A 23,193-nucleotide genomic window follows, 5' to 3' on the forward strand; every position below is an offset into this window, starting at 1 on the left:
ATTAATGGCGTGGCAAACACCTGGAAAGAAGTACTTCTCCCTGACCAAGGGAACTATAATCAGCAAGCAGATGTGGAGAGTAATGAATTCCCTTTTGAATGGCACACCTATCCTGTCATTCACCGGAGCCTGAATTAATTACCTAAGAGACATTATCTCACTAAAACCTCACAGCAACCCAATAAGATAGAATTATTGACAACCTTTCGCAGTTGTGTAAATTAAGGTTTTGAGAGGTTGAATGGATTTCTTAGGTTGAGAAGCTATTAGGACCAGTAATTAAATTCAAGACCAGGTCCGTCTCACATGGAGTTAAAAATTTGTTAGACCATCGATATGGATAATTCCAAGAGGGTGTTATTATGGAAAACACTTTAGTAGAGAGGGCTGTCCTGGAGGTGTAGATAGGGGAGTCACTGGCAATGGAGGTGTTAGCTGAATCCATGACAATTCTTTGAGGTCACTCTAGGAGACTATGCAGATAAGAATTTTACTCTGGGGAGCTCACTGAAGGGGTAGGAAAATAAAACGTACTTACCAAGAAGAAGATGGAGAAAGAGTGATCATGAAAGTAATAGGAGAATAAGAGGAAATAATATCATGGCGAACTCGAGAAAAGAGAGTGGCCGGCAGGACAGGAGCAGCGGTGAGATTGTCAGATGTGGTAGTTTTGTCTGAATGTCCCTGTAATGTGCGGCTTGCCTCATTATCCTGTGTCCTAACTGACCAGCAACGTTTGAGAGGAGAATAGCCACGCCAGGGGAAAGAATGAGAGGTGAACAGGAGGCAGTAGGAAGGGGTTCACATGGGCAAGTCAGTGGTGGGTTGGGAGGTGCCCAATGAAGCAGGTGAGGAGGGGGTGCCCCTCTCTCTCTGCCTGAGCGCCCAGCAACTTAGGTGGATGTTCTAAGCCGGTTTCCGTATGTCGTTTAAATTTTGTAAACAAATGCAAGACAGCCTATCTCATTAAAAAATGGTGCAGGAAAACAGTTAGTTTGTGAGCATAAAATTTATTAACTCAGTAATTCTTCCCCAAATGATAAAGGGTTAAATAGAAAGCATTAACTTCAATTTTGCATCTTCGGAAATTTAATTGTTGCCTCCTGTATTGCATCAGTAAAACCTTACATAGGACATATACCTGCATTATTTAAAGTAAGTCCATTTTTTTGTTTTCAAAATGTAAGTAAAAGATACATTTTAGTAATTTACTAAATTATAAAACAATTAATTTTAGTGATTTCTGAGATCCTATTTGAGTATTCTTTATCTATATCACCAGGAAATAACCATAATTATATATATTAATAGAATATCATTTAGTCTAATATTAAATTATATGTTTTCCTTAAACCTCACAGACAAAATTAGTTTATAGAACCATAATAAACAGACATTATATTGTAAACTTATTAAACCCATTTTGATACATTAGATATAGAAGATGTATTTCATGAGGACAGTTGAATAAATAATTAGGTCAAATTTTTTAATTGGCACATTTTGCTGTTTTCTGATTTTTTTGTAAACCTCAACTCAATCAAAACTTAATATTTAGTCACTCCTTGTATAATTGCCATTTTAGTAATTGGCCTTAAGATTTTTGTTTCAACTTTGCCCTATATGTCTACTTTTCAATCTACCTATTAAATGTCTAAATTTAAAACTTTCTACAGCAGTAATAGTTATAAGCATGTGTGTGCTTACCTATAAAGTTACGCATATGGCAGTGAGACACGGCAAATTAAAATTTCCAGAGATTATCCTCATAAATACCAATTATGATTTTGGTTGGGATTTTTCCCAAACCTTGTTAAATACAGAATAACTTATTAGAATATTTATAATAGGTTATTCTTGGATATATTCTAGGGTAAGAATTAGGGAACCTGGTTTGACATTCAAAGGACCTAGGTCTAAATCTTGTCCTCTATCACTTAATAGTTCTATGACCTTGAGCAAATGATGTAAGATGTAACCCTAGTTCCCTTAATTATACTACTTTATGGCCTTATTTTAAAGATTAAAAGAGATGATCTATGTAAAACCCTGAGTGTACTGCCTAGAATTTAGTAAGCATTTAGTAGGTACGTATGCACATGTACCTATACAGTAGATATATATGTATTGTGTGTGTGTATATGCATTCATAAATATTTTTTAATTTTGATTAGGAATCCTCATGCTATTCTTTTCACTAGACATAAGCACTCTTCTTTCATATAGTTCATTTTCTTGTGGAAGAAAACAGGCAAAAAATAATATGTACATAATTATTCTATATTATTACTTAAATTTGAGTACACTATAGTAAGAAAAACTGAGAGGGGAAAAAATGTAATGACAGATCATAGATGGGTCTGCTGGTAATGTACTGGAGGCATTTTATTTGTTTGAAAATTACAGATAAAAGTAAAGAACTGGTATATAAGAATAGCAAATAATTTGTCAGAAGTCAAGAGTGGGAATATGGAAGGACAATTTCAGACTGTGGAAGTAAAGTTAATTATACTGTCTGTAAAGTTTACAAGGAAGGTTCACATATGTGCTCTCCTTTGATCTTGAACAGCCTTGTCAGGTATGTAAGGCAAAAACTATATCCACATTTTATAGAGAAATAAAGTGTATTGCAGGAGGCAGGTTTGCTCAAGTGCACAGCATTTGCAAGTGTAAAACCAGAATGGATAAAATGAAAATAGATGACACTATTGTAGAGTAGGTATATATTTTTTCAATAGTGATGTATGAACTGCCATTAACTCGGCTGTTAATGAAGAGTGGATATCCACTCCTGAGAGCTAACTGCAGAAAGAAAGCCATCGTAGAGCACAGTTACATGCACACCCAGTGTTCAGCATATGGGAGAATAGTACTGACTGGCTGTCTCCCCTCTAATATAACTGCTGTTAGGCAGGCTCAATGGCAGTATCCTGAATTAGCAAAGTAGCTTCAATAGATCTGCTTTGAGTATTTACTTTCTTTTTTTGTCATGTTAGTTTTAACTACAACATGATTTTTAGCTATAGTTTTGCTTAATTATATTTCTTAAATTATTATTTTTATTGTTTAAATTTAATATGCTTATGTTTTTAGTGTGGAAAATAAATGGGGGAAAAAAGAAAATGTAAAGAAAAGCAATCCTTGTTTATATTCTCTTATTTGAAACTAAATGTCTTTTGGGATTCAGAAGTATTTGAAAGTGAAAAGATAATATGTGCATATATATTAGGTAAAATGGCTTCAGAACCTTGGGCCGCACCCCCTGAAATGAACAGTACTATTTCTGCAGACAGAAATCTTCAAACCACGTATAATAAATAGAGACCATAAATAGTGTCAAGTAAATGCAGGTCAGGTTTTTTAGTCAAGCAAGTTCAAGTCAGGACAAATTTTACCTCCAAAGAAAATTAAAAAAAAACACACACACACCTTTTAAAATTTAGAATTGCAAATCAAAGATAATATTATTGAATTTAAAATAGAGTATAATTCCCTTTTCATATAGAAGGATTATACTTAAATACTGACTTTCTTTCACTTCGTCACATATCACAAGTAGCTCTGCTGGGTTATTTTTGGGTGGGGGTGGGTGGTGTTTTATTTTATTAGTACCTTCACTTAAAATTCTCAGAAATGTCATTATTTGATGACTTTTTCTTAAAGATTTATTAGTTCATTTAACTGAAAATCACAATAATAGGGTGGTTTTAGATGTGGTTTGACCAGGGCCCCAGTTCCTTTCTTTGAGTTTTTGCCTCTGTTCTCCTTAGCAGGGAGTAGGAAAAACCTTTGTCCTTATGTCAATTTTTCTTATGTTTGCAACTGGCTGCAGCAGTGACAAACATCTGCAAACCAATCAATCAGCTCTGATGGAAAGAGGGTCATGTCTGGTTCTCTTTACTCTTACTATAAACTCGAGTTGCCATTTTGTGTTATTTACTTTCAGAATAAAAACATCCTTTAGCATTTCTTCAAATGCAGATCTGCTGGCAAAAATTTTCCTAAAAATTATTTGTCTAAAAAATATTTTATTTCATCTTAATTTTTTTTAAATTTTTTTCCCCTGGATATAGAATTCTGTATTAACTCTTCCCCCCCCCCCCCCCCAGCATTTAAAAAAAGGTCATTCCATTTTCTTCTGGCCTCCATTGTTTCTAATAAAAAGTCAGCAATAATTATATTTCTTGTTCTCATGACATGTCTTTTTTCTCTGACTGCTTTCAAAGTTGTTTTTTTCCTACATTTTTTGTTTTCAGAAGTTTTAATAGAATGTGCTTAGGTATGGTTCTTTTTATATATGTTCAGCTTGGGTCTCACTGAATTCCTGCATCTTCAACATAGCATTTTTTAATCAAATTGGGGAAGTTTTCAACCATTATTTTATCATATATTTTTTCTTCCTCAATATATCCTGTTTTCCTTTCATAGCTTTAATTACACATATATTAGGCTATTTGAAAATGTCACATGCCCAAAAATCTTTTCACTTTCTTCAAACTTTTTTTCTCTGTGTTCTTGCAACTGGGTAATTTCTATTTCTTTGACTTCAAGTTCATTGACTCTTTCTTCTTTCAATCTCTACTATAAAGTCTATGGAGTTAATATTGCATTTCAGTTTTTGCACTTTAGTTTAAGGACCAAACTTTCTCCCTTGTATGTCTTATCAGATCTTGGAGTTTCAGGTTTTGTTAGAATAGGCTTAACATAAATCTTACTCTAGAATGTGGCACTTACTCTTCTAGGCTCAGCATTTCTTGTGTCAACTGAATGCCAAAAGTTTTAACAAGGTATTAATGAGGTCTTTCTACTGTGGTAGGGTACTCCAACTTCACCAAGAATTGCTCTTCCCCAGAACTGTTGAACCTATAATTTGTCTATTCCCTTCTCCCTATAGCAGCTGCAGCCTGTTAAGCCTTGAGTGGTTTCAATCCTGCAAATATATAGGCCAGGAATCTGCTACAGACTCACAGCAGATTTCTACAGGGACTTTGGAACCCACTTTCTTGGCAGCTCCCTCTCTTTGATATTATGTGCCATAGAACTCATTAGTTTCTGCTGCCCAAAATTTTCCTATCTCCGTGGGACTACTACGCACTACTTGCACACCAGCTTTCCACTCCTCTGTTGGGAAATTATTCCCAGGCAGATAGTTGAGTGATCAGAGAGATTTTCATATGAGTTTCCCTTATTTTAATCTTGTACTGTTATTCATTTCCTAGAAAGAATTACCTCATACAGTTTGTCCAGTTTTATAGTTGTTAACTGCAGTTAGCCTATTCTGGCATTAGTTAGTCCATCATGGCCAGCTGCCTTATTGCCCACCAGAAAGAATTTTCTGATTATATTTCCACCCAAAGTGTTTTAAAACATCTATTTCCTTATATCCATGCCAGTTCTAGGTTTTATTATTATTGTAATGTTTGCAGAATAAGTGGACATTTTATAATTTTATTAATCACATATAAGCCTTGATTTTCATATTTGAAACTTTTCATTATAATTGTGTCTAGGGAAACCCCCTAAGGACTATAGTTTAAATGAGACTCAGCAGATTAGATATACAAGTGACTATTGGAATGACCCGCTGGGTAATGAGCTATGTTTGATCACTTGTTTGAGACAGCCAGCACTTGCTGTGCTATAAATACAAGCTGTTCTCTTGTCTGGAGACAGTGGAAAAGTTTAAGGATAATATTACTATGCTCCTTACATTAGAAAGAAAAATCTTAGGTGGCATGAAATATATAAAATAGAAAAGAAGCTCATTTGGGAATTTCTTTAAAAATTCAACGAAACAAAAGATAATTAAAATCACTAATGTGGGTTGGTGAGCCTATTGTGTTATCTTTGTGTGTAGGTTTACATTCTTCAAAATACATAAGATTCATCTTGCTTGATTGATGTAACAATGCTTGAATGTATTCAAGGTATGTCTATTATCTATACCGAATAGATGAGAATATTGAATTTAAAAAATGGTGACTCCAATAATGTCAAAAGTTTAGTAAGTGGCTGAACTACAAATAAAAAATAACTTGCACTTAAGGAGGACATAATATGTTGCAGACATGCTAAACTCTTTCCATGTATTATTCATGTAGCTTTTATTAATTAGAATTATTTCAACTGAAAGTGACCCCATACACCTTACTCAAACTAGTTTTTTTTAAAAAATGTGTGTGTGTTTTCCTTTTTGTGTGTTCACTGGGAAATGCAGGAGGCAGCCTCAGGCATAGTTGAATCTGTGCTAAAATGATGTCAGGAATTTATGTGTGCTCCCATTAAAATGTTAGTCATTGGACGATATGCATGTTAGAATGTCAATGAAACTCCCAATTACTTATGTCTACATAAAGCCATCTCTGTATCCTTTAATTTGAAGATGAAAGTGTAGTTTTTAAATGTCTTCCTTCTGAGGGTAGTGAGAATGGCATTCCTTGAATATATTCACAACATAAATCCTCAGCATATGGCATCAAGGATGGCTCCAACATCTTCAGATTTATGTCTTTAACAGCCCTGAACTCGGAAAGAAAGAGGTTTCCACTTATCTAATTCTCAGGGAGCACTGGGCCCTGACTTGTTCTGTGCTCACTCCTGCATGAATCACAGGCAAAGGAATGCCCTTTAGGACCCACCCCAGTCCTGTGTGTCTCCCTGAGCTGGAGAGTGTTACACCATTTCTCAACTATGCAGACGTAAATGAAAAGGGGGCGGTTTCCCAAATGTCTCAGCATGTTAATGTCAAAAGAAGGGGAGGTGATTCTAGGTAAGCCTTAGTAACAGGCATCCATCACAAAAGGTATAATTATCATTTACATGTACACACAAGCAAACTGAGGTTTAAGGAAAAAAGGACGATAATCTGCTTCACCGTAACTCTGTTGTAGGTATGATGCTTTTCCCAAGGAAATAAAAACAATATCCCAATTCTGCAGTGCAATAAAAATGATTCATGTTGTGAGTACACCCAAGGAATGCCATTCTTACTACCCCCAAAAGAAAGACATTTGATGACTACATTATCATCTTCAAACTAAAGGACACAGAGACAGCTTTATATAGACATAATGAATTGGGAGTTTCATGAACATTCTAAAATGCATCTTTTTTAGTGACTAACATATTAATGGGAACACACCTGATACTCAAAAAACCATAAATCCTAAACTGTGAAATCTTGAGCACTATGCCTATTTATCTCTGCATACATACTTGATATAATGGCTGACACACTGAAAGTGTTCAATAATATTACGTTGAATCAATGAGTGAAAATGGATGGAAGATAATCCAAATCTATTTATTTACATAGTAGTGGATAATACAGTCCCAAGGATATGTCAAAAGTATTTCCTATATAAGGAAGTAAAGGATTTGAGTCTGTTTTCAAAAAAAAAAAAAACTATAGGTGTCTACCAAGACTGCTTTTTGAAAGAAACCATCTCGTTAGGGAGGAGTCATGGGTAATATGACTCTTTCCCAGCACCACAACAGATTTAAATGTTACGTAAGCATTTGATAACTGAACTGTCTACTAAGTATTGGTCTATGATGTGCTTTAGTCATGATTAAGTTGGACCAAATTAAATCTGCCTCTTGAGAATCTGAATTAGAGCTTGCGGGCATCGGGCAGTTTGTAACAGGAGCAGAAATATAAAGGCATCCAAAGTGGGGGCTTGTAACTGGTGTACACCAGAGTTAGAATATTTGTTTCTGAGGCACCAAGTCCTAGAGAGTCTGTGTAGTCACCTAAGTTGTTGACTGACTTACTAGAACTATTGCTATGTCTTCAATATTCCAGTCTCACTGGGATCTGACATCATCGTAAAAAAAAAAAAAACCTGTATAATTCTGAGCACCACTTTTGAATGCAATAATGCCAAACTACAGTGTATCCAAAGAAACAGGGAACGTGATTTGGATTTTAATTTGAATACGGTATGCCTGAAGAGAGTGATCGTACTTAGAACAGAGAAAAAGTAGAGAGCGTAGAAAGATAAACTTGGGGGGATGTGAAAAACAGAATGAGTATGATCTTGGTAGGGTAGAAGAAAGTCCGATGAATAAACAAAACAAAGAGGTAGGTCTGCTTATACTCAATTGAAAAATAAATATTCCAGCATTTTGCTGGCACTTGAAAGAGTGATCTTGCCCTGGCCAGTGTGGATCAGGTGGTTGAGCATCATCCCATGCACTGAGAGGTCATAAGTTCAATTCCTGGTTAGGGCACATACCAGGGTGGCAGGCCTGGTCCCCAGTAGGGGGGCATGCAGGAGGCAGCCAATGGAGAAGTCTCTCCCTTCTTCTCTCACTAAAATCAATAAAAACATTTTTTTTTAAGAGTGATCTTGAATGATAAAATTGTAGTAATAAGATATTATAGATATTGGATAACCAGAACTTCTTTGATTTAAAGAATGTATCATACAAATATATCATTTAAAGAATATATCACAAAGAATATGTCCAGTGTTATAGAATCTTTTTTTAGAAAATTAGGCTAATTATCAGCAGTGGATTTATCATAGTTTTAAAGTTTCTCATTTTTACCTATTGGGAAAGACTCAAACAACTCTGTTTTTGTATTTTTGTATTATTTTACTTAAAGAAAGTCCCCCTAAACAAGTGGTCGGCAAACTGCGGCTCGCAAGCCACATGCGGCTCTTTGGCCCCTTGAGTGTGGTTCTTCCACAAAATACCAACTTCTGCGCATGGGCCACGAAGTTTCAATCGTACTGTACGTGCGCGCCCACACGTGGTATTTTGTGGAAGAGCCACACTCAAGGGGCCAAAGAGCCGCATGTGGCTCGCAAGCAGCAGTTTGCCGAACAATGCCCTAAACTATATAAGTTGAATGTCCATAAACCTGGGTTAACCATTATTAATAGTGATGATTAACAATAATACAGGGATTTTTAAACCTCTTCCATTCATATTTAAAACCACAAATTAGAATGACTTCTAATTTATGCATAAAGAACTTTTGATATGTGTAATTATAATAGGAACAAACATGTTCATTTGTTATGCGCTGATTAAAACTTAATCAGTGTAATAAAGGGCTCTGCAGAAATGCAAGCTCCTAAAGTACCAATACAAGTCTAAACATGGAAAAGTAAAAGAATTAAAATGGATATTCTTTTCTTGAAAGGCAGATTTAAATGATACATTTTTATCATTGAGCCACTCACATAATGAGCATCCAATAAATATTTGTTTCTGTATGTAGATCTTGCATTTCTGTGATTTTATTTAAGCTTCACTTTTAGTATTGTTACCAATACTTAAATATACTTATATTTTTGCAAGAGTTTCACATAACTTCACATTCAGTTTTACTTGATAAAAAATATATGTATTTTCCTTTAATAGTATCAAAATGAAATAGAAATTAACTCATCATTAGCAGCAAAATAAACAAGCAAACAAAACTAAAATAGGAAGACAACCAATAAAAAGGGGTGCTCCGGTTTTGATTACAAATAAGTAAAAAGCAAGTTTTACATTTCCTTTCTTTAGACCATTTGTATAGCTGCTATTTTTGTAATATTTTACAAATGGCATGAATAAAGTATGTCTGCTGTGGCTTCTTTCAGAAGAAATGATGATCTATATAAAGTTTTCTCTCATAATAAGTTAAGAGCCAGTTGTCCCGTTTGAGAATACTTATTAATCATTTTCATGGTTGATAGTTTTATCTCTGGGAACCCCTGTAATCAAGATCTCCTTTCATGTAGTTTTGTTTGGGATTATGGTTAAACAGTTTCTGCCCAGTCTCTCCTCGGGGAAGAGGCCACTGCTGTCATGTGGAATGGCAGTGATCCCTGCAAGCTGCAGTGGGGACCCATAAACTCTGTTGTGACTTCTTAAAAAATGAGAAAGTGTGACCTTTCTGATAGCAGGACCTGAAACAAAGATGTTTTTACACCCTCATCCATCACACACACACACACACACACACACACACACACACACACACTGCCGTTTTCATTTCCAGGATTTCATTTTAGGTTTTTTGTCATGTTTTATTTCTGCAAAGTTTCCACTATTCTTGGTGATGAACTCTGGATAGAAATTGGGAAACACCTCAACCACATTCATCAATTTTTCAATTGTGACCTTTCTATGTGGCGTCCTCAAGTGTTTTTTCAGTTCCAACATATAATTTCATTACTTACTTTCCAGGAGGATAGTACAGATTGTTACCAGGGCTCATTCCAAGGAAATCAATTTAAATTTTTTAAAGTGTTTAAATTACACCTAGAGCCTGCAAAGCGTTGGTATTGTTGCTTATTTTTGAATTTGGCTGAAGAAATGAATTTTAAGTTATGGGATGTAGTTTGAAACTTGTGAGATCAGGTGCTTCTAAGATCAGATACTTTGTATCCTCACAAGATTTAAGGATTGCTCTGGAAAAATCTCCAAATCTTGTTCTTGTGTATATAAACTTTTTAAAAAATTTTAGTAGGTTTTAATATTTTAGTTGGTAACCTTTTAAAGTATAGTTTATTTTTCATTAACAATTAGTTTGAGTCTTTTAATTAAGTTCATAAAATAGAAACTATAAGCATGAAGAGGATCTTTTATGTAGAAAAGAAGGACAGTTTGAGATATGAGATGTGTGATTTGTGGTTTCATCACTAAGTGATTCTTAGTTGCAAAGTCCTGTACAACTCAGTGCAAGTTAACTCTTCTCATGGACAGTTGTCAACAGAATTACAAAGTGTTCCAGTGTCTGTGGTAATCTACCTTTCCAAATTAAAAATTCACAAGTTCATGCTTATACATTAAAGAATAAGGCCTTGATGATCAAGATGATCTCATTATTTTATTAGAAACATATTTTGGAAGAAATGTATTGTTATTTGATCAAATCATCACTCAGAAATGTGCTTTAATCCCACATTGCTAAATCTCAACTGGTTTCTTTTCAACCTAAAATATATTTGATTCATAGCGTGGCATAATTAATGCTTAAAGTAATGTTTATATGATGTAAGAACAATATTTTAAATTCTAAGCCAGTAATCTTATGTCTAAGTGTCTTTCTTACCCTTTCAAAACAGGACTTGTAACATCTCCTTGTTCTTTCTCCGGCCTAGATCGGGGCACCGTGCAGAAGGTGGTGGTTCTCCCGACTAACAGCACCGCCAGCAGCGAGCTCATCCTGGAGGAGCTGGAAGTGTTTAAGGTTGGAACATCTCTTCTATTAGTCTCTGAACATGCATGATGAACACAATTCTTTCATCTAACAGACACTTTGGAGGGAAATAACATCTTATAAAAGATCAAATAAAGAATGTAATAAATTGTGAGGGCAGGAACACCAGATAACATGAGAAATATAGAACAAACATTTTTCTGAAGTATTTTGATGCATTTCAAGCTATCTCAACATAAAAGGATTAGTGTTTCTCGGCTATCATCACAACTTGAAGAATTTTGTTCATCATTATTTTTAAAAAATGAGTTCTGTGGTCAAGGTCTAGAAGATTTGCCTTGAAAGGGCTTTTCTCATTTGCTTCACAAACCACTGAAACCCAAATGCTTTCACATTATTGGTTGTTAGATAAACTATCTCATATTTTTTAGCCAGGAATTTCAAGATAAACTGCTTTGTTGTCTCCTTTTTTATTGTTTTCAATTTAAATGTCACCCTAATTAAGTAAAACAAATGTTGTCTCTTTATCACTCAAAATTTTATGTTCTCTCTGAACTTGAGATCTCACTGTATTATTCTTTCTGTTCTTGAATTTGGCTTTTAAACAAAGAAAGACAACAACAACAAAGGCACACAGAGAGAAGTTGAGTCCTGCAAGATCTTACCTGGTCAGGGCAGAGTGCCGATTCTTTATGTACCTGTGAGCCTGGAGAGCAGATCTGTGGTGCCCTGCAGGCATAGGTCCTTAAGGCATAGGTCATCATAGTTCAGTGGTCCCTTTTATCTGCTTTGAAAAGATGGGTAAAAGCACAGACAGAGAATCTGTTAGGATCAAAATGAAACTGACGTGGAATCAATTCTACTGCATTCTACACTATTGTCAACTAAAACAAGTAAGAAACATTGGCCCACAGACACCAAAAGACTGGAGTCAGCGTATAACTAAGTAAAAGTAGCATGTCAGAACTCAGGGCAGCCTACTGTTAGTCCAGTGAGTTGCTTTGCTTAGTTTAGTAGACTCAGAATGTATTGACTTATTAATATACATTACCACAGTCACCAAAAATATTGAATTTATAAGCACATACGTGATCGAGACAGCCTGCTGTTAGATGATGCTAGTACATTTTCAATGTGAAGGAATATTTTTAATCAAATCAAATATAAAATGTGAGGAACTCCGGGAAATTGTTTGGTGTTATTAAGCTGACAATGTTTAATGCTAGCTCCCTTTGTCATAAGCTTTTTGAGATTAGTGCATTAAAATCGTGCTCATTAAATATTCACCACATGCTTTCAAGTGCCTTTTCTATGCTTGCTTTGGAAAGAAATTGTTTCACTAGATTAACCAGAATCACATTATATATAAAATACAATTTTTTTCATTCAATTCAGTAGGGACAACTTGGCTAGCCAAAATAATATAAAGTACCTTATTCTGAACTTCTCCTGAAGATAGCAAAAATGCCATATTGTAGCACTTCATTTGGAATTCTGAAATACCTTTTTTTAGGCAATCAGGAAATGTTAATTAAGTGAGCTTGACACAAACTCAAACATGTATGTTATGGCAAGGTCTTAAAGAAACGTGAGTTCTTCTGATCATGTGCTAACTACTTATGGTCTGTTAGATGAGTAAGGCTGGTGTTATCATCACAAAGAATAAACTCTCAGTGGAAAAATAGAGTCAGTCAAAATGCATGCGTGTGCCAGTGACTGATGTGGCTGAATTGAGAGATACAGTTACCAAATACAGTTACTGTCTTTGACGTGGTGTTTGGGTCACATTTTCAGAGGTGAGGTAAAAATAATTGGGTGTGTATGCTATACTGTGATAGGCACATCAGGAAATAATGCATTCAAATGGAAAAATGCCTTAGTTAAGGGTCCCACAGATATACTGCAGGAAACGCAATGTAACTTTTAAAAACTAGGCACTTTGTTTCATATACTGTGCAGAACCACTATCTCTTATTTTAATCCTCTGTTCAAAATAATTTCTGAAAATATGTCCAGCGTCTCTAAACTTAACTTGAATTGGAGGTGCAACTTTGAGATGTTGCCTAGTTGGATATAAATTACAATACTTTCTTTTGTATGTGTGTGTATTTCTCTCTTTTTTTAATTTAAATTCTTCATTGTTTAAAGTCTTACATAAGTCTCCTTTTTCCCCCATTGACCTCTCCCCTACTACTCCCACCCCCCAGCACATGCTCTTACCCTCCCCCCAATCTGTGTCCATTGGTTCTGCTTATATGGATGCATACAAGTCCTTTGGTTGATCTCTTACCCCCTCCCCTTCCTCTGCCTTCTCTCTGAAGTTGGATGGTCTGTTCAGTGCTACCTTGTCTCTGAATCTATTTTTGTTCATCAGTTTATGCTGATCATTATATCCCACATATGAGTGAGATCATGTGATATTTATCTTTCTTGACTGGCTTATTTCACTTAGCATAATGCTCTCCAGGTCCATCTATGCTGTTACAAAGGTTAAAACTCCTTATTTTTTTACAGCAGCATAGTATTCCATTGTGTAGATGTACCACAGTTTTTTAACCCACTCATCTGCTAATGGGCTCTTAGGCTGTTTCTAAATCTTAGCTATTATAAATTGTGCTTCTATGAACAAAGGGGTACATATATTCTTTCTGATTGGTGTTTCTGGTTTCTTGGGATATATTCCCAGAAGTGGGATTACTGGGTCAAATGGAAGTTCCATTTTTAAATTTTTGAGGAAACTCCATACTGTTTTCCACAGTGGCTGTACCAGTCTGCAATCCCACCAGCAGTGCATGAGGGTTCCTTTTTCTCTGCAACCTTACCAGCATTTGTCATTTGTTGATTTGTTGATGATAGCCATCCTGACAGGTGTGAGATGGTACCTCATTGTTGTTTTGATTTGCATCTCTTGGATGGTTAGTGACCTTGAGCATGTTTTCATATGTCTCTCAGCCTGCTGTATGTCCTCTTTCAAAAAGTGTCTATTTAGATCCTTTGCCCATTTTTTTGATTGGATTGTTTATCTTCCTTTCGTTAAGTTGTATAAGTTCCCTGTAAATTTTGGAGATTAAACCCTATTGAAGATAACATTGGCAAATATGTTCTCCCATGCAGTGGGCTTTCTTGTTGTTTTGTTGATGGTTTCTTTTGCTCTGCAGAAGCCTTTTATTTTGATGTGGTCCCATTTGTTTATTTTCTTCTTAGTTTCTATTGCCCTAGAAGCTGTATCGGTAAAGATATTGCTACGACATATATCTACTATTTTGCTGCCTATGGAGTCTTCTAAGATTTTTATGGTTTCCCTGTATGTGTGTGTATTTCTAAGCAATGAGCCAAACTTGTTACAATAGTGTTTAGAGATATTGCCATTTTATCTTTCAAATGTTAGAACATACAGCTTCAGAAAGTGAAATCATTGTGGGCACAGTTGATTTTGAAAGGTTGCTCCCACTTGAGTTAATCAAGTAAAATTTCAGACTTTCATTAGGTTATCACATCTAATTTTTAATCTTTAAAAGTAACTAATAATATTTAAGAAGTAAATTTATAAATAGAGTGGCTTTCAAAAAGGATTACTATTTCAGAAAATTCTTAGATTCTTTAACTGGTTCACATTTATTAAAAGAGGATCCTTGCCCTGATGTGGCTCAGTTAGTTGGAGCACCGAACACCGAGAGGCAGGGGTTGAATGCCCATTCAAGGCGCATGCCCGTCTTTCAGGTTTGATCCCTGGTTGGGGCACATGCAGGAGGCAACGAATTGGTGTATTTTTCTCTCTATCTCTCCTTCTCTCTCTTAAAATAGCAGTATTTTTTTTTATAAAGAGGATCCCTGACAACATTACTTTGCAGCAAAAAGAATTAATAAGTATGGTTCAAGCTAATACTTCTTTCTAAAACGACTTTTGTCAGGTGAACAATTGTGTCTTATGCAGAGTGCTGTGTGTGGAATAAGATGGGGTACCATCCCACAGTCCCCCACCCAGGTACCCAGTTCAATCCTGAGTTACTCATTGGATTCATTATTCCAAGATACACTTTTTTCAGTTCTCTCAAATTGTCATTTTTTTTCTAATGACTATATTGATATATGTGTTATAATTGCAACTTTTGTTTTAGTTTAGGCATATATTTGTGTAACAAATCCATCCTTACCCCCAGAGGAAATATATTATAGACAAGTATTGCTAGACTTTGAAAGTATATATATATATATATATATATATATATATATATACATACACACACACACACACACACACACACACACACTTAGAGAGAAATAATGATTTCTTGAATTTCAATAGAAAAGAGAAATTGTTTTGGATGCAAAATCATTTTTAATGATTATTTGAACAACTAATAATATTTTTCTTTTTTCAGAATCACGTTCCTATAACAACAATGAAAATTTCATCTAAAAAGGTAAAATCAACCCCATTTTTATTTTCTTTGCATGTAAAAAATTTTACTACTATGAAAAAGTGTATTTATAATTTCTGAAAAATCTATTTTAATATGAGCATAATAATTAATACTATTTACAGAATACCACAATACCACAAAATCACTTTCAGTTTTGATGTAGAACTCACTAGCTAGTAGTGGAGACAAAAATAGGTTTATTTTTGTACAAAAGTCCATCAGAGCAAAACACACGTATGTACAGCATGATAGCCCAACATTTTGTATATCCTATATGCTCAAATATTACTGTGTGTTAAGCCAACCAAAATAAAAAATAAAATAAAAAAACACCTTTCTGAAGAAAGAATTTAGCATAATGTTGGGCCACTGTAATATCACATTCTCAGGAGCTTAAATTGAGTAATTAATCCTCTTCTGAGTTCCTGATTCTGTCACATGTTTAAAATATGAAATGCATTTTTAAGCTTATTTTTAAGAAAAGGCTATTTTTTAGGATTATACATGTCATTAAAAAAAATCTGAATGTTTCCAATCTAAGCCATAACCAGGTTCAGGATTTGGTGAAGAAGTGTTCGACTATGATTACCAGCAATGTTTAACCTTCTCCTTTGTGCCTGCACATGCAAATATACAAGGATCACAGAAAAGAAACATGCCGTTCCAATCTCGACATGTCCATCCCTAATGGTACCCCAAAGCAAACACTGTAAGGGCCAGAGCAGTATAATAAAAAGTGGAGTAGGCTTAAGAGCAGGAATGGCATACGTTTGAATCTTAACCTGACCATAAATTACAAATGAATCATCTAACTTCACTGAGCTAAGTTTCTGCCTCTACAAGGTAATGCGTTTCTCACAAATTAATTTATATAAATTGCCCAAAATAAAGTGGTTCTTTGGTAACTGCTGTTTGTAGGAGCCTAAGACTCATTTTCCTTGGAATAGAGAATAAAGGTTTTATGTGTTAGCACAACAGATGACATAATTTGGTGTTCTTCACCATATTTGGTCTGATGCAGATGAACAAGTAATCCACAGTCAGTCTTGTCCTCGTTTTTACTTGACTAAATTTATGAAGAAAAATAAATAGGGTAAAACAAAACTAAAGATCTCATCTGTAATAATGTTTGTATGGTGCATAACAAACATTTTCCCAAGTAACAAGAAGCCATTTATCATTTCTCCCAGTGTCCTAGAGAGCTGATTCCTAGTCAGAATTGTCTTTGAAGTCAGCAGCAGGAAAACCCTTTGTTTACTGTAGTTTAATGGAAAGCGAAAGTATTAGAGCAAAATTCAAAATGAACATGAAGCCATTTGTATGGCATGGTAGTTGTTCATTATACAGTTACAGGTTTCAACTTTTAATTCAGCTTGTGAACTTGTAGTTCACAGTCCATTCCATAAAACTGCAATATACAACACACACAGAAAAAAACTGAGTATTAAATGCTTTCAACGCCTTAAAATGTAGATAATTACACAAATGTTTCATTAAATTAATTAGCTAGAGGGCAAGGTAATTACTTGATTTTGGGAGGACTTCATTTGCCCAACTGCATACTGCATTGTTACAGTGAAAGAACTACAAATTGCCAATGATAACATTATAGGTATATATATATATACACATGTTTATATACCATGAATTTTTTAAAAATATGTTTTTATTGATTTGGGAGAGAGATAGAAATATCAATGCATCAACATCAATTGGCTGCCTCCTGCATGACCCCTGATGGGGACTGAGCCCAAAACCCAGGCATGTGCCCTGGCTTGGAATGGAACCATGACCTCCTGGTGCATGGGTAGATGCTCAACCAACTGAACCACACGGGCCAGGCTAAATACCATGAATTAGCACCTTCCCTAGTGCTCATACTATTTTATTGTCATTTTTATGGACATCTAGTCTCTAAGTTATTCTTGCATTCTATGTAGCAGAAAATAGTTGAATTACTTACAAAAAAGAATTTCTAAAATGAAACTATCTGTAATCCTTTTCTCAAATAAACCAGTTTCCTCAAAAAATTTTAATGAAGCTGATGCATTCACTGTGGTATTTATTAATGTACTAAGTAAGCACCACTTTAAATATTGTTAGAGAAATGGTTATTATCAAAACATGCCATTGTTTTCTTATGGTTTGAATGTCTCAACTTGGGATCAATATTTTTCAGCCCAATTTTTGAAAAAAAATAGATCTGAATAAAAAATTATTTTACATTAGATATAGAGTGAGGTGTGATTCAAATGACTTATCAGAATTGAAAAATTATGAATTGATAATATACTCTACTACTACTGTTATTTAACATTCATTGAGCTCATAGGTGTCAGAAAATATGCTAAAAATTTTATGTGGAGTTAGCTGTTACATTCATTTCTTACAAAAACTCTATAGGGTACATGCTCTATTATCCCAGTTTTAGCAAAGAGGAAGCTGAGATTCCGAAAAGTTACACAGCAAAATTTTGGTTGAGCCAGGGTTTGAATCCCAGAAGTATGCCCCCAGAGCCTGCTGGACAATGATGTCCCCACTGATTGAATTCTAAGTAGCATATACATATATGTACATAATATAAATATGTGTAGATGAATGTGTGTGTGCATGTATCCAAGATCCAGCTTAGAGATGCTATGCTAGCTTTGAATCACATATCAGTCCTTCGTAAAATATTTAGCGTCAATTAGAAACTTACCCCATCAACTCCTGAGAACCACTTTATGCTAGGCGACAGGAATTAGAGCAGTATCATAAAAACTCCTGACACCCTACAAAAGAAGGATAAAATCTTTATTTATGGCTTAGGGTGCTGAATAGCTCTGGATACACAGAAAGTTTAAGACATGTCTACTTATAAATACTTACATTCTTCTAAATAATTTGAAAATCACCTAATGAGAAATATGTCACTTTCAAAGGCATGTGAAAAATGTGTTTTTTTAATTTTATGTACTACTATCTAGTTTTTCTTCTAAACTTAAAAATGTCTTGTGTTTTAGACTTCATTTTTTCAAATTTACAACGTGATGGGTTGCCAGACTTGAAGAATAAGAAAGCTGCCTTGTATTTTGCAAAAAGACAGCATTCAAAGAAAAAAGCAAACACCATAATTTAAATCTGTAATATATTAGCTCAAATCTGAGAGAACAATGAATCCCAATGTCTAAAACACATTACCATTCTACATGGCACTCTGAGCTTTTTCCTTTAAACAGGAAAGTGGTAATGTTATAGGCATATTAACGTAAAAAAAATTTATTTATTTTGGCTTTATATCCTTCTGGACTTTGCTTCTCGTTTTTAGTCTAGTTGCGAAATGAATCCAGGGGTCTGTGGGCATATATTATAATGTGTTCCTGCTGAAAGGCCCCTTTTAACTTCCGCATCTGAAATAAATCATCACCATTCTTCTCATAGCAACAGTTGTATGTGAGTTCCAACGAAGGGGTTTCCCAAGTGTCCCTGCATCGCTGCCACATCTATGGCACAGCCTGCGCCGACTGCTGCCTGGCCAGGGACCCTTACTGCGCCTGGGATGGCCATTCCTGCTCTCGGTTCTACCCAACCGGGAAGCGGTGAGTATGAAGCACTCAGCTGAAAATCAAAATCGATGTCACCAGACAACGGTAGTATGCTTTCAAACCGGCACTGAAAGCACTGTGAATAGTCTTTGAATGAAGAAAATGTTAGCGCTTTATAACCTGAGGTTCTCAGGAATATGTTAACTAGAATACCGTACTTTGGACATTTTTTTCCCCCTCCTCACACAATTCCCCATCTGTGATACAGCAAATATTTCCATCAGGATTTATCTTTATTTTAGTTTATTTTTTTACATTAGCTAATTTTTAATCTTCTTTTCATGTTATGTGCTTGTGTATATTATTAAATCCCACCTTTCTAGGGTTTCCCTGTTCCACTTAATTTTCCTGTAATCGAATGCTTGTGCTAGTTCCCTGGCCAGTGTGGCTCAGTTGGTCATCCTCACCAAAGGGTTGCCAGTTCAATTCCAGGGTGAGGGCACCTGCCTGGGTTGTAGTGGGTGTGCAGGAGGCAGCTGAAGGATGTGTCATTCTTGAATTGACATTTCTCTTTCTCTCCCTCTCCCTTCTTCTAAAAATCAATATAAATATATTTTTTAAGTACTTGTGCTAATTTAAGCAAAAGGAACGTTGCTCCAAGATGGGTATCCTGAGTTGCTTTTTTGAAAACTTGAGCATTCTTTACTCTTTAGAATGCTGGTTAGATTAAGAGAACAAGGCAGTCTGAGGCAGTGTCTTTTATCTAAGCAAAAACTTAGGCAGGAAACTCTGAACCAACTTGCACCCATTTAGAAGGGACCACCAGAACTGAAATTGACTGTAGAACAAATAATATGCAGAATTTAGAACCAGCCAATGTCACAGATATTTTCAGTCATACCTTGATATGGGTCATGATGGATGACAGGACCAATACCTATAAAAATTAGTGTCAGCAGGAGAGAGCAAATAGGACCAGCCATGACCAATGATCTTTTAAGTAAATCATTGGATGTCATTTTATAGATACTTTATTGCACGTCATAGATACAGGCCTTTAAGGACATTGGCAGTTTAAACAATCCTTGCACTTGTGCATATCAAGATGATTCTGAAGCTTTTATCTATTAGTTCAACAAGTTTGTATCACTGGACACTTATTTGACATGCAGTGTTCTAGACCTAGGTATATCACTCTAAAAACAACAACTCAAAGGCAAAAATCCCTGCCTTGTGGGATAATAAATTCTAAAGGGGGAAGACAGATAATAAATAAGAAAACCCTCTAGTATATAAAAAAATGGGAAGGTGTATGAATTATAAAATGGTAAAGAAGAGAGATAAGGGGTGTGGGAAGCAGGGGGCTGCAATGTTAAGTGGGTGGATAGGGAGGACTTACCAAGGATGAGATATTTGAACAAGGACTTGAATGTGAAGAAGAATGGAACCATGGCATTATTTGGAAGAATAACATTTCAAAGAGGAGGCTCAGAAATTCTTAAAGCTGAATTGAAATAGAAATCTATAGAGAGATTATTCATATGTGAGTGATAATTTGACTTTTGTTTAATAAGACCTGGTTGGTTTTGTCTGGGATTGCAGACCTGGAGTAGAAGGAGGATGAGGGGAGAGGAGAGAGAAGTTGCAAAAAGGCTACTCTAATAATCCAGGTGAAATATAATGGTGACTTGCACAGGGATGATAGAGGTGGAGGTGGCACAAGTGGTTTGATTCTGGACAGAGCTCATAGACTCTGCTAATGTAGTACATGTGGATGTTAAAGAAATAGAGGCCTCAAAGATGGACCAAGTTCTTGGAACTGAGCATTGGAAATATGAAGATGGTTTTAAAGAGAAAGAGCAGACTGTCGAAGGAGTAAGTTTGTAGGGAGAAACTTGATAAGTGAATGGTGCCTGTAAGATATTCAAGTGGAGATGTTGAGTAGGAAGTTAGAAATATGAATCTGGAGTAGAGAGGGGTGGCCTGGGCTAGATAATTTGGAAGTCTTTTGTATTTAAATTCATGAGCTATAAAGAGATCTCCCATTCTTTAAACCAGGATTTTCAGTATCTGTGTTCCAAAACCTATGTGCCTCCATGTCATTTTAAGATGTAATGAGGAGCTCTGTGGCTTCCTTAGATTTCTACATAGAATTTATGGACTCATTACGCTGAGATCTTCCCTCTGCACGGGGCTGCAGGTCTGAATCTGGGCAAAAGTATGAGACAAGCAAATTCCAAATGAAATTTCAAATTAAAAGTGATTTTTGTGGACACTCTCTGTATTTACAACCATATCTGTTTTTGACTCCTAATTATGGTAGCAGTGATGTTTCAAAATTATTTCCATAACTGTTTGTAAGGCCATTTTTTTCCCCGTAGTAAATCATTCCAAAGGTTGGCATCTGTAAAACCTGGAACACAATCTTCAGTCTATTAAACAGATTTGGTGCTGAAGGAAACTGAAGCCCTTACTTTCTAAGGAAGACAGTGATGTGGGGGCCACAAAGGGCATCTTACAGCCATAGAAGCTTAGCAGCCCCTTCTATGACATGAAAGAATTGGGGATTAGCTCCCTCCCTGTAAAGCTCTCAGACATTGACTTTGACCAACAAGCATACTTATTTAACAAACAAGAAATAGTTCTCAAGTAAAATCCTAGGCTACGTGTGGACTGCCATTGCCTATTTGAGGTATCTCACTCAGGTTTGTGCTGAAATATGAGTTGGCTCATTTGTTCTCACACTCTCCCACTTATTATAACCCCAGTTACTCTTTCTAAGATGTATATGGAAACATAGATTCCACATCATCGTCCTAATGTCACAAATCATGGCCTGAATCATGTTCTTGCAATAAACAAAGAACTGAAACAAGCTTACAGTTCTTTAAAGTTAATATGGTGCCTGGTATTAAACCATGTATCACAGGTCTGCTGTCAGAGCTAATACATGCATTTAGTGAAGTGACAATATATGAAATCAATATACAAAAATCTGTTGCATTCCTATACACTAATAACAAACTATCAGAAAGAGAAATTAAGAAAGCAGTTCCTTATGATTGCATCAAAGGACTAAAATACTGTATTTCACATTTGAAAGTTGCTAAGAGAGTGTATCTTAAAGCCGTGATCACAAGAAAAAAACACTTTTGTAACTGTATATGGTGACACATGTTAACTAGCCTTATCCTGGCAACCATTTTGTAATATATATACATATATCAAAAAGTATGTTATGTATACCTGAAACTTATATGTCAATTATACCTCAATAAAACAATACAAACAGGAAAAATGTATCATGGTTTAAAATTAGTAGCCATTTAAAGAATATCTTGGTAATCTCTAGCAATGTCCTAATTCTCTCACAAAAAGCCAAAAATGCAATATATATGGTATTTCTTGGCCTACTTATGCTCATCTTTGGCTCACATACTGGAAATTTCATTAAAAATATCTTTACTATTTAAATTATCCAAAGTATTTCCAAACTTCATGAAAGCAAAGCATGTTTGCTGAATAGATTAACTATTTCCTAAATTCCCATAGGTAGTATTTTATTCTTTAGGGATTAAATAGTAATGACAAAGATGCTCATTTGGGGAATTTTCCACATTCATTGTCTTTCTTTTTTTTTTTTTTATCCTTACCCAAGGATGTGACTTTTATTGATTTTGAGAGAAAGGAAGGGACAGAGGAAAAAAACATCTATGTGAGAGGGAAACATGGGAATGAAATAAAAACATGTCCTTTGTATAGAAAAGAGAAATAGAGTTATATTTGGAAATCAGTGAAGTCTGTACTTTGACAGAAAGCTGTTCTATATCATTGGTTCAATAGTTTCTCTTTCTTAAAGAAGTTAGCAAATAGTAAACAATGTAAGCATTTTTTTCTCTTCACCCACAAGTATCTTAAATGTTTGGGCATTAGTATCAAATATTGCAATTTAGACTCAAATGGTATTTGTTTTGGATTCAGATATGTAGTTAGAAATTTTATTTTAAGACAGGATAATCAGTTCACTCTTCAAGTAAATATCTGTTTTCTATACAAGAAGAAAATGATTTCATTGTTT

General features: G+C 35.1%; 1 protein-coding gene across 3 annotated transcripts in view; it reads left to right on the top strand.

Moving 5' to 3' along the window:
* Nucleotides 1-23,193, top strand: part of SEMA3C (semaphorin 3C) — a 168,661-nt gene that overhangs the window by 132,339 nt on the left and 13,129 nt on the right. For all 3 annotated transcript variants that reach the window (XM_036328351.1, XM_036328349.1, XM_036328350.1), the window contains 3 exons: nucleotides 11,106-11,194; nucleotides 15,547-15,588; nucleotides 19,012-19,169. In XM_036328351.1, coding sequence (XP_036184244.1) covers nucleotides 11,106-11,194; nucleotides 15,547-15,588; nucleotides 19,012-19,169 — 289 coding nt within the window. The remainder of the gene's footprint in view (nucleotides 1-11,105; nucleotides 11,195-15,546; nucleotides 15,589-19,011; nucleotides 19,170-23,193) is intronic.

Source organism: Myotis myotis, unplaced genomic scaffold (genome assembly GCF_014108235.1).
Source record: "Myotis myotis isolate mMyoMyo1 unplaced genomic scaffold, mMyoMyo1.p scaffold_m19_p_11, whole genome shotgun sequence".
Taxonomy (NCBI): domain Eukaryota; kingdom Metazoa; phylum Chordata; class Mammalia; order Chiroptera; family Vespertilionidae; genus Myotis; species Myotis myotis.